Consider the following 11,959-nt stretch of genomic DNA (forward strand, 5'->3'; position numbering starts at 1 on the left):
GTACCACTTGACAATGTCTCAGCAATTGGATCTGTCAATTCTTTCAGGACTCAAGGACTTCATTTGAACCAGGCAAACTTGAATTCATCGGGGACAGCTATGTGTCCTATAATTTCCAGTCTTTGTCTAGGTTAAGCAGCTAAGATGGTCTAATGGATAGACTGCCCGGCCTGGAATCAGAAAGATATGAATTCAAATCCAGCCACAACTTTGCCTCAATATCCTCTATTGTAAAATGTGAATACTAATAGTACCTACCTTTCCAGGATTGTTGCAAGGAACAAAAGAGAAATATTTGGAAAGCATTTAGCACTGCATCTAACATACAATGTTTCCTTCCTTCAAGAGATCCTATAGCTAAAAAAAATGTATCATTCTACGGTCATCTCAGTTATGTATCCCTCTGAATTTGGCTAGACCACTCTTCAAACAGCAAATACAGGCTGATGCTTGCCCAATTTAACAAGATTCTTCAGTACCTAAACTCTATTGGTATGGCCTTGACTAGCCCAGGGTCTTTGGGTGTTGAGGGTGAGAATAAGCTTTTATTAGGCACCTATTATGAGCTAACCACTTTACAAGTTATATCTCATTTGATCTTCACAACAATCCTGAGAGATAAACACTGTTGTTATCCCCATTTTGCAGGTGAGGAAGCTAAGGCAGAGGTTAAGTGACTTGCCCAGGATTGCTAAGTATTGTCTAAGATTGTATTATACTCAAGTCTTTCTGACTCCAGGCCCATCATTCTCTCCACTATGCCATCAAGATGGCTTAATGAATATCTCCAACTGAGGAAAATACTCCCCAAACTTCGACCCCATTCATCCAGTTACCCTATCATACAAGAATATGGTCAGCATTAAAAAGTCAAAAAAAAAAAAAAAACCACTTCATCTTTGAGTCAGAGGCTAGGACTGAAAACCTACATCATTTTAACCTTCTGGCTTCCAGTTTCCTCAACTATAAAATGAGAATAATACTTATACTACCTACTTTATAAAGCAAGTTTTAAGAAAATGCTTTGTAAACTATGAAGTGACATTAAATGCAAGCTGTTATTAGTATAATTATCTTTTCTGTAAGGATAAACACATGAGAGACCCTTTCAAGAAAAACATTAGGAAAAATGACAAAATGTAACATATTTTTCTGTAGCTACATTTATTTCATTATCTAGAACAAGGGTCCCATCATGCCTTCAATATTCCACTTTAAATAGAGGAAAATGGTACAAGGAAGAAAGTTGACAGTGACCTCAGAAACCACATACATATCAATGTCAACTATCTTTTAGGTCTTCAAGGAGCCATGACTGATGGAATTTCAATGAAATCCTACAGTGTTCGAGCTTCCTCACCTAGGAAGCATGGGATAGACAGTGAATACTGGATAAAAAGCCAAATGAGGGGTCTCTCTTGGAGAGGGAAGTTAAATAATTTCCTCTCTCTCAAAAAGAAACAGGTAAAAGTTTTGTTCACCCACAGGCTACTGAGTAAATTTTGGAGTCCTGATTTGAGGTAGTCCTCTACCTTAGAAATATGACCACATGCTCCAATTTACCCAAAGATGGCAGGCCAGGTAGGGCTCTTCAGGTCACCTCTTCAGGGTCCTAGGGTTAAAGATTTACTTGTTTCTGAAGTCTCCCCTAAGGAATCTATTGCTTGGGATTTTGGTGTTGTAACGCAAGAGTTGTACTTTTTGAACAGATTTTATTTCTAAAAGGCCACTTTAGAAGCATTTCCATCTCCCAGTCAATAATAATAATGAATGAGTTGGCATGCAGAGGCAGCTAGGTGACTCAATGGATAGAAAGCCAGGCCTGGAGACAGGAGGTCCTAGGTTCAAATCTGGCTTCTGATACTTTCTCGCTGTGGGACCCTGGGTAAGTCATTTAACCCCCAAATGTCTAGTCATTACCACTTTTCTGCTACTTAGTATTGATTTTAAGACAGAAAGGAACAATTTTTTTAAAAGGTGCATTTATATAGTGCTTTGAGATCTGCCAAATGTTTTATATACATTATTCCATTTGATTCTAAGGACAGCCTTATGAAGTAGGTTTTACAACTGTTCCTATTTTATAGATGAGGAAACTGAGGCTCAGAGAAATAATCACACATCTAGGGAATGTCTGAAGAAAGATCTGAATTTGATCATCCTTACTCCAAGTCTAGCACTATACTGTGCTATCTTTGAAGAAACTAAATATTTAGAGCCCTGTGGATGACTGTAAATAAACAAGCAGTTGTCGCCCCTTTAGCTTAAAAATGCAATCTAGACTCAAGTTTTGTTCCCAGTTGTCTCACTTCCTACCTATATGGTTTGAGCAAGTCCTTCATATTTCTAGGCCCTAGTTTCCTCATCTGTAGAAAAAATAATTATCTTCATCATTATTATCAATAGCATTTCTACTATAAAGTGCTTTATATATGTTATATCATTTCATCTTTACAATAATCTTATGAGATAAGTGACATTAGCATTCCCATTTTAGAGATGAGGAAGCTATAGCTAAAAGCTAAAGTTACTTACCCAAAGTCATTTAGCTATTAATTGTCTGAAGTAAGATTCAAACTCGTCTTTCTGCCTAGAATGGTGGAATTGATCTAAATGACTTCTAAATCCTATGATTCTCGAACTCTGTTGTCTTCTTCTTGACCCACCATTTAGAAACCAAGGTTAATGGTCTCACAGAAGAGGCAAGTCTAGCCTTTTCTCTTCCTCCATTCTGTGATCCCTTCCCATCTATCATAATCCAATGTAACTTACACAATACCACAAGAATTGGAGTGGGGCAGGGGTAGGAGAGTGGATGAAGGGTAGAAGCTTGTGATTTCTTCCCTGTGAAGAACCCCTAGAATAAAAACCCCTTCCACAGATGCAGAACTGTAAATTATCAACCAGTCTACCCTGGGGTGGTGAGAACTCAGAGTACTAAGAGATTGAGTCCTTTGCTCATGGACACATGGCCAGCATGTATCAGACACAGGACTTGAATCCCAAGTCTTTCAGGACTCCTATCAACTATTCCACAATGCCTTTCTCCAGAGTAATCTTCCTCAAGAGTCACTCTTTCATTTCTTGATCAAGAATCTGCATTGTTTATGTCCTACTATAAAGTCCAATCTCCTTCAGACAAACACTTAAGACCCTCCATAATCGGGCCTCACTTTACCAAGACAACATCATTTCTCACTGCCCTTCACTAGTTAGAATGGGCTTTCCCCATATTGTCTCCCAAACATACTATGTTCCCATTTCCCTGTGTTTTCTGCTTGGAATAACTTTTCCTAACTCCCCTTCAGAAATTCCAGTTCCACAGTCTCCAAGCCCTACTTTGACAACTACCTGTTCCATGAAGGTATTTTATGGCAGTCTGGTGATTTGAATTCTAATCTCAGCTATGAATACTTACTAGTTAAAAGAGAATATGAGAAAATAATAGCCTCTTCTGGACCACTATAAAATGGGATATTTCCAGATGATCTCAAAGATCCCCTCCAACTCTGCCTCATGGTTCTATAATTCCATGAAAACTTCTCTTTCCCTCACCTATAGCCCTTAAGAATTTGTGTCATCACATTTACATTTAAACCACATACTCTACTATCTACTAATCTATTTGAAGGCAGAAGGTTCATTTGAATGTAACGGGAATGTATAATATATAATTATTTATCCTTTAGCCTTTACTTGTATTTTTTTCCATGTTCTCCTAATACATAGGTTGCTTTCTATTTCTTCAGAGAGAACATCACAAAGTGGAGAGTGCTAGATCTGGAGTGAAAGGATTTAAGTTCAAATCCTGGCTCTCTGACTTACTGTGTTTGTCCAAAAGCAAGTCACTCCATTTCTCTAGGTCTCAAATTCCTCATCTATAAAATGGGAGGGTTGGAAGAACCCTCAAAGATCCCTTCTAACTCTGTATCTATGATCCTATTCCTCCAGAGCACCAAGAATAGGGTTGAATAGATAGCAGCCACTTAATTTCCCCATCTCTAAGCTATCTTAAATTCTAGGACCACTTACCAAGTATGAGGCTAAGCTAATCTAAGAACTTGAATGGAACTGGCATCTCCATAGGAACTAGAGTCTTGAGCTCCTATTAACTAAAAAGTGTGAAAAAGACTTAAGATTCAAAGGTAATGGGTTCAAAAATCTGACTGCTACTATTTATACAACTTTGAGTAAATCACTTAATCTCTGTGATCTTGTTTCCTTATGTGTAAAATGAGGGGTCCTGTCTAGCTCCAAAGATCCCTTCTAGTTCCAAATTCTAAGGACTCCCCAACTATTTTTTAAAAAATTATCTTTTTAAAAGGTTATATCCTCACACTTTGAGGCTGGGGAAGCTCTCCTAAGATATATCCAAAAACTCATCTAAGATATATCCAAAGATACCAAGTAACCAGAAATGGTTACATACTAAGAGTTTGAGATACAAACAAACTGGCAAAGGGTTTTACCCTTCTAGAGGTATCCATTCATCTCTAGCCAGTGTTAGCCCTAATCACAGACCAAAGAGGAAGTCAGTCACCTATGACAGGATGTGGCAAAGCCACTCCTACCCCAAATCACTCCCCCATTAGCCTTCTATAGTACCACCTTTCCTTCCTATTTAGCCTAGAATTCCCTTGGCTTAGACAACAAAAGCAGGCAGCTAGTACAGGGAAGAAAGGGAAAAAGAGAAGCCTTCCCAATTAGCCAGTTCCTATCAGCACAGATTAGAGGAGGAGGAAAGTACCATAAAGATCAATTAATTCACCCCACTCCTTAGTTTGCAAATCATGAAATAGAAACTTAGGGAAGCAAATTAATTTTCCAAGGCCATAGAGCTAATTAACGGTAGATCCAGATCTAAACCTAGATCTCTGGGCATCCATTTTATCATTTTTTAACACCAAACCACAAATGCAAGTAAGTTTCAATTAAGTGGAAGATGGAAATAACAAGTTTTGTATGGCTGGAAGAAGAATGAGGAAGAACCAGGGATGGCAGGTCTGAGTGATAAGGTACCCAACTAAGGCTGATTAACAGTAAAGGAGGAACTGAAGACAAACTTTCCCTAGCTTGCAATTTTGCCTAGAGATCCAGAAATCCCCCTCCTATTTCTGCTGAGTAGTGATGCAATCTTCTTAGAAAAAGTACCAACTTCACGGAATATTCAAAAGAATATATTCAAAATATATTCAAGGGGGCAGCTGGGTAGCTCAGTGGAGTGAGAGTCAGGCCTGGAGACAGGAGGTCCTAGGTTCAAACCCAGCCTCAGCCACTTCCCAGCTGTGTGACCCTGGGCAAGTCACTTGACCCCCCCATTCCCCACCCTTACCAATCTTCCACCTGTGAGACAATACACCGAAGTACAAGGGTTTAAATATATATATATATATTCAAAGGAATATATATTAATTGTTATTATTTACATAGTAAATACCCACTCTTCTTTCACTATACCACCATTTCTTCCAGGCCCTGCAATTTCAAGCCCTTCTGAAGCTAGACTAATGAAATTCTGCTTGCCCGACCTCAGTCACAAGGCTATGCCCAGTTAGGCACCCAAACTATATGGAATATAGTTTATAGGATTTAAAGCTTAAATGGGAATTTAGATGATTCTAGCCTAAACCCCTTTATTTTATAGATAAGGAAATAGATCCAGTGACTTGCCCAAGATCATGTAAGTGGTAAAGCAGTAGATCTGGGACAAGTATCAGATCTTTTAATTCCAACTAGAATGTCTTTCCACTGTACCATGTTACTTGGGAATGATCCCAGAATTGATTTATTAAAAGGAAGTGTAGGGGCAGCTGGGTAGCTCAGTGGATTGAGAGCCAGGCCTAGAGACGGGAGGTCCTAGGTTCAAATCTGGCCTCAGACACTTCCCAGCTGTGTGACCCTGGGCAAGTCACTTGACCCCCATTGCCTACCCTTACCACTCTTCTGCCTTGGAGCCAATACACAGTATTGACTCCAAGACGGAAGGTAAGGGTTTAATAAAAAAAAAAAAAATAAAAAAAAAATAAAAAAAAAAAAAAAAAAAAAAAAGGAAGTGTAGACAAAAAGTAGTTGGGCTCCCTCATCATACTACCCTAACAAAATCTCTTTAGACCTTTACAAAGCACTGGGCCTTCATCCTCTAAAACTTACATACAAAGATAGAATAGAAACCTATGGGATGTTTCCTACTTAGAAAACTTCTCATCTATCCACGAGGGCTTACAATTTCCATGAGAGAAAGGAGAGACTGAAAAGGATACATATTCATACAACAAGGCTTGGGAAACACAAATGACTAAACACAAATCCACACTAACAGGCACTGGGAAAAACTTGGAAACTGATATTTTCACACCGGCATGCACTGTCCCTCCCGCCTTAGACTGGAGCCCCTTTACAAGGGATGAGTTGGTCTCCAAATCCCAACTTCCAACCAGATCGTGGGGGTGACTGCGCAGTGTGGAAGCCCAAAGTGAGATATCCTCCAGCTAAGTCCCAACCCTAGCCCGGAGAATGCACATCCCCTATCCCCAAAAAGCAAAGGAACAAGTCTGAGTCTAGCAGCATCCCCCAGGGCTCGAGCTTCGGCCCCCTCAGCTCCCAATCTGCAGTAGCTGAGTCCAGGAGCAGAGTGGAGGAGGGGAAGAGGAGGAAAGAGGAAAGAGGAGGGGGGAGGGGGAGACGGAAGGTCCCGGACCCCAACACAACAGCAGAACACAGCACCACGCAGATTACTTCTCTAGATACTAGCTAACCGAGGGGAGAGGGATGGAAAACAGAAACGTACAGGGGGATGGGTTCTTGGTAAGAGTCTTGGTGCTGCACACCGCTGAACCCAGGAAACACTCAAAAATCTAGCAATAAAACAAGGGAGAGGAACCCGGACAGATTGTAGAGGGTGGAGAACAAACATAGGGGCTAAGTGTGCCAAGTGTGTGCCTATCTTCATAAGGATCTAAATGTGAGTGCCTCCTTCCCTATAGCCTGGGCACAGAAGAACGGAGGGGCCTGGCGGGTGTTGGAATTGGGAAAAGGGGGTGGCTATCAGGAGTTGAGCGTCGGGTCACCCACCTTCGAAGTCCGAGATGATCCCATCCAGCTGTGCATTGACCGTGGGGTCAGACATGTTGGCTCGCGAGAGGTTTCTAGAGGCTGGTTTAGAAGAAGCCCTCACCCTCACCCCCGGCCGAGCCCAGAGTGCTGGCCCGGGGGCTGGCAGCCCAAGATCTTTGCAGCGCGGAGCTAGCTCGCTCGCTTGCTTGCTCGCTTGCTCACTAGCTCTGCCGAGCGCCCCTCAGCCCACCGGATCCGAGTGAATGACTGCAAGAGGAAAGGGATCGCTGCCCCGCCTCTACCCTCCTCCCCCCCCTCTCTCCTAAGCATAGTCCAGCCTCCTCGCCTGTCTAGCAGTTCCGATCAGGTTCCAGCGCCGACAGCCCAGCCCCTTTTTCTCCCCCACTGGCTGCTCCACCTGCCCGTCAAAGCTGCCCTGAACCCAGGAGCCAAGAGCTGGAAGGTGATCCGCGCCAGAGCCCACCAAGACTCTGGCTTAAGGAGGGGATCAGCTAGGAGCAGAGAACGAACGCGGGCTCTTCTGTTGGAGCACATCCCACCCCAACTTTTCCCGTAATGGCCCAGGCCGGGGTCCTGGAGGGAGACATGGGGAGACAGTGATCCAAAGCTCAGTCCCCCACTCCCTTTTCTCCCCTGACATAAGTCCGACGCTGGCTGCCACTCCGCTGGGGCCAGATGTGGGTGAATGTGGAAGAGCAGGCCCCAGACCAGGCGAGGGACTTTGGGGCTGGAGGGGGTGTGGGGAAATGAGGAGGACTCGGGAGTCTCTTTAACCTGGGCTTGCCCCTCCAAGCTTCGGGCATAGGGATTTTTCTCTGGACAAATCTACAGTTAGGAACAGAGTTTCTCCTTCCTGCTTACCCTTCAAAAGGGTAATTTTGCCAAAAGATAAAAACTCATATCAACTATATCCTTGTCCATGGGGAGCCGGGGAACGACTTTTCCTGTGAGAGAGAAAGATGGAGAGATCAGCTTGGTACGAATAAATACAGGACACAGAAGCTACATTCATTATTCTATCCTATTGAACTAAATGTCCTGAAACCTGGCAAACCAAAGACTTTCTGCCAGGCCTTTGGAATGGGTTGCCCCAGGGCAGGAGAAATAGGGAAAGAGGGAAATCTGTCATCTAAGGAACCTTGGAGTTCATACTGATCTTGCCAGCTATTAGTATCTTCATTCTCAAATAACCTGAAATTTACTTATCTGTGTGCTAGGTGGCAGTGGAAAGAGCACCAGCTGGCATAGGGTCAGGAGGACTTGAGTTCAAATATGACTTTAGACACTTACTAGCTCTTTGGCCCTTGGCAAGCCACTTAGCCCTATTTGCTTCAGTTTCCTCCTCTGTAAAATGAGTTGGAGAAGCAAATGGCAAACCACTCCAGTACCTTTCCCAAGAAAACTCTTTTTGGGGGTGCATGATCAATGGATAAAACAACAAAAAATGCCTACTGTTAACCCACTGGGGAGAAATGTAAGCACATTATGAGCAGGGACTGGACTCTGTCTCTCTGTCTCCTCCTCCTTCCCGTCTATTTATTCCCCACCCCACCCCAGGAACCTAAGGCTTTGCTTGCAAGTAGGTGTTTTTTGAATCTAATGAGAAGCTCTTTAGACAGCACACTCTTGCCTCTTCCTGCTGCTTCTTCTTGCTTCCTAGGAACACAACCAGAAATAGGGGTATGCAAGATTGGTAGCTTTATAGGACATAAAATTAATGAGGATGGAATAACAGATACTTTAAACATTGCTTTTATAAATATATTAATTCCTAATGCAAAAAAATTTCACCCCTTATGGCATATAAGTTTTTATTTTTATGATAAATCTTAAAGTTCAGAGCCTCTAATGGACACCAAGGTGCTAGAGAGAACCTTTTCAAACTTTCTGAATCTGCCCAAAGCTATCCTTTATGCCACTTAATTGCATTTATTTATGCCTTTATCTGACACTTCTAGACACAAACCAATACAAAATCCACATACATACACACAGAGAATCAATGTACAAATGGGTAGCCCTTTCTCTCCACAGTCACCTATCTTGAGTCCAGGTACAAGGGACACCCTGCCCATTAGTATCATCCCATAGAGAATCAGCACTCAGGAAGAAAGCTGGTGTAACAGAGAATGGTGAACCAGGGAAGTCACTCCATCAAACTGTTCCCCTGAGCAGTTACACTGGGGACAAAGCATCCAAGTACAAGGAAAACAGCCTGAATTAGGAGTCCGAAAGGAATAATTTTAATCACATTTCCAATGACAACTGGGTGGCAATGTGCAAGTCATTTAACCTCTCTAAACCTCAGTTTCCTCACTTGTAGAATAAAGGAGTTGGATTCAGTCACTATCTCCTATACTTTGTAGTCCATAAGACTTGGGCTTTTCATTTCTTAAGCAACCTTGTTTATAGATCATCTTATTTCCCAAAATATCTCACTTCCTCCCCCTCCAACTGAGCTATCCTTTATAATAAAGAATAAAAAAGGAAAAAAGATATTTCACCAAAACTAACCAATGCATCAACTAAGTCAGAGATTATGCCCATGTTCCACTACCATAATACTCCATCTCTTCTGCAAAAAAGAGAGAAGGGTACATTGCCATATGTCTTCTTCAGAAGCAAGTGTAATCAAAATTCTACAAGTCAGTTTTCATTAATTTGTTATCCATCTTTCCATATACATTATTTTAATCATTATGGTTGTTGTTTACCTCATTCTGCTTACTTCACTTTGTATTCATTTATTAACTCAGAAAATTGGGGAATATGCTTCTCTGAATTATTTATATTTATCATTTATTACAGTTCACTTTGGGCATCTACTTTGATTCCAGTTCTTTGCTACTACAAAACATGCTGCTATAAATATTTTGGGTGGATATAAAGCCTTTCATTTTATCTTTGCCCTCTTTGGAGGCATGTGCCTAGGACCATGATCCTTCTCATGAACATTTTAGTCACTTTCTTAGCATAATACAAAATTGCTTTATATAATGGTTGGACCAATTCATAGTTCTACCCAGAGTAACATCTTTGCCAATTTTCTGAGTTCTAGGTAAAACTTTGACATTGTCTTGATTTACATTTCTCTTATTGTTAATTTGGAGTATTATTTCATATAATTGTTAACACTGAAGTTTGCAATTCCTTTTGAATAGTCTTGAAATACTTTGATAGAACCTATATTTGCTGATCTAGGAAACCTTGGAAACAAACAGCTTTGGAATAGCCTTGGGATAAAAGTGAGGAAGAGTAATTCTGGTGAAAACCAAAATTAAGTATCTATCCATAATAAAAATAAAAAAAGTGCAATGAATGGTTATGGACCATTAGAGCCCATAGGGATCTTTTAATTCAATTCCTTTATTTTTCAGATGAGGAAACAGAGGCTTAATGGTTTATTGACTTGCCCAAGATCAAGGTGCAGTCAGTAATATCATCAATAAATATTTATTAGGTACTAATTATATGCCAGGAACCCTAGAAGGTCAAAGCAAATCAAATACACGTCTGGCCTCAAGGAACTTACATTATAAAGAGGAGACAACAAACAAAAAATTTACATACAAGTTAAAAATAATACAAACAGAAGTTAATCTCAGAAAAAAGGCAAAGGCCTCCCAGAAGAAGATAGGATTTGAAGCCTGGGAAGCCTGGGAGGCCGAAGTAAATAGTTAAATCATTCTAGGCATTGGGAATAGCCAGTAAAAAGATAGAGTTGGGAGATGGAGCTTTAAAAAAAGTTGCAAAAAGACCAGTGTTACTGGATCCAAGAGGACATGAGAGGGAATAACACTTGAATAAATGGAAAGATAGGAAAGTATCGAGTTAGGTAGTGTTTTAAATAACAGAAGAGTTTATATTTTATCCTAAAGGTAATAGAGAGCCATTAGAATTACTGAGTAGAGGTGAGACATGATCAGACATGGACTTCAAGGAGATTAATTTGACAGCTGAATGGAGGAGGGACTAGAACAGTGATGGCAAGCCTATGATACGTGTGTTAGCACTGACTTGTGTAGCCATTTTCGATGACACGTGGTTGCATGCGACCTCATACAGACAAGTATGGGGCTACATGCAGAGGATAAAACATTTGTTGTAGTGTAGTATAGACACTCTGTGCACTATAGGTGACTATTCTACCTATGTTAATTTACCTATTTTTGGTTTATTAAATAGTTATACATTACATTTATACATTTTTGTTATTTAAACTACAAATATCACAATATTATGGGTTTTTTTCTCAAAGTGACACACCACTCTAGTTTTGCTCGTTTTTTTGGAAAATTTTGACACACCACACTCAAAAGGTTGCCCATCACTGGACTAGAAGGAAGAGGGCACTGCTGGTGGAGTTGGGAAATGATACAGTTGTTTTAGAGAACAATTGGAAACTATGCTCAAAGGACAATAAAGTCATGTATACCCTCTGACTGAGAAATATCATTATAAGGTTTATCTCCCAAAGAGTGCAATGAAAAGGGTAAAGTATTTATACCTATCATACCTTTAGGTAGGAGATGAATTTTTAACCAAACAAGAGATAGAAACACTTAAAAAAACAATTTTAATTACGTGAAAATACATGAAATTACATTTAAATACATTGAAAAACTTTTGTATAAGCAAAACTAATACATATAGGATAAGAAGGGAAGTAGGAGGGGCAGGAATCTTTGTATTAAATTTTTCAGCTAAGGGTTTGGTAACCAAGATAGACAGCTAACAGAAATGTATAAAACTAAAGCCATTACCTAGAAGACAAGTAATCAAAGGTAATGAACAAATAGTTCCCAAAAGAAGAATTGCAAACTATTGAATCATCAATATGAGAAGTGCAAAGTGAAGAAAACCAAGAGAATATGATGACCCCTAT

The 11,959-nt window shown here is 40.5% G+C and overlaps 1 protein-coding gene across 1 annotated transcript in view; it reads right to left on the reverse strand.

The window, feature by feature from the left end:
- Positions 1-7,129, reverse strand: part of SEPTIN9 (septin 9) — a 211,870-nt gene extending 204,741 nt beyond the window's left edge. The window contains exon 1 of the mRNA XM_044675977.1: positions 7,072-7,129. Coding sequence (XP_044531912.1) covers positions 7,072-7,126 — 55 coding nt within the window. The 5' untranslated portion in view covers positions 7,127-7,129. The remainder of the gene's footprint in view (positions 1-7,071) is intronic.
- Positions 7,130-11,959: the final 4,830 nt, after the last annotated feature.

The sequence above is a fragment of the Gracilinanus agilis genome, chromosome 4 (genome assembly GCF_016433145.1).
Source record: "Gracilinanus agilis isolate LMUSP501 chromosome 4, AgileGrace, whole genome shotgun sequence".
NCBI lineage: Eukaryota > Metazoa > Chordata > Mammalia > Didelphimorphia > Didelphidae > Gracilinanus > Gracilinanus agilis.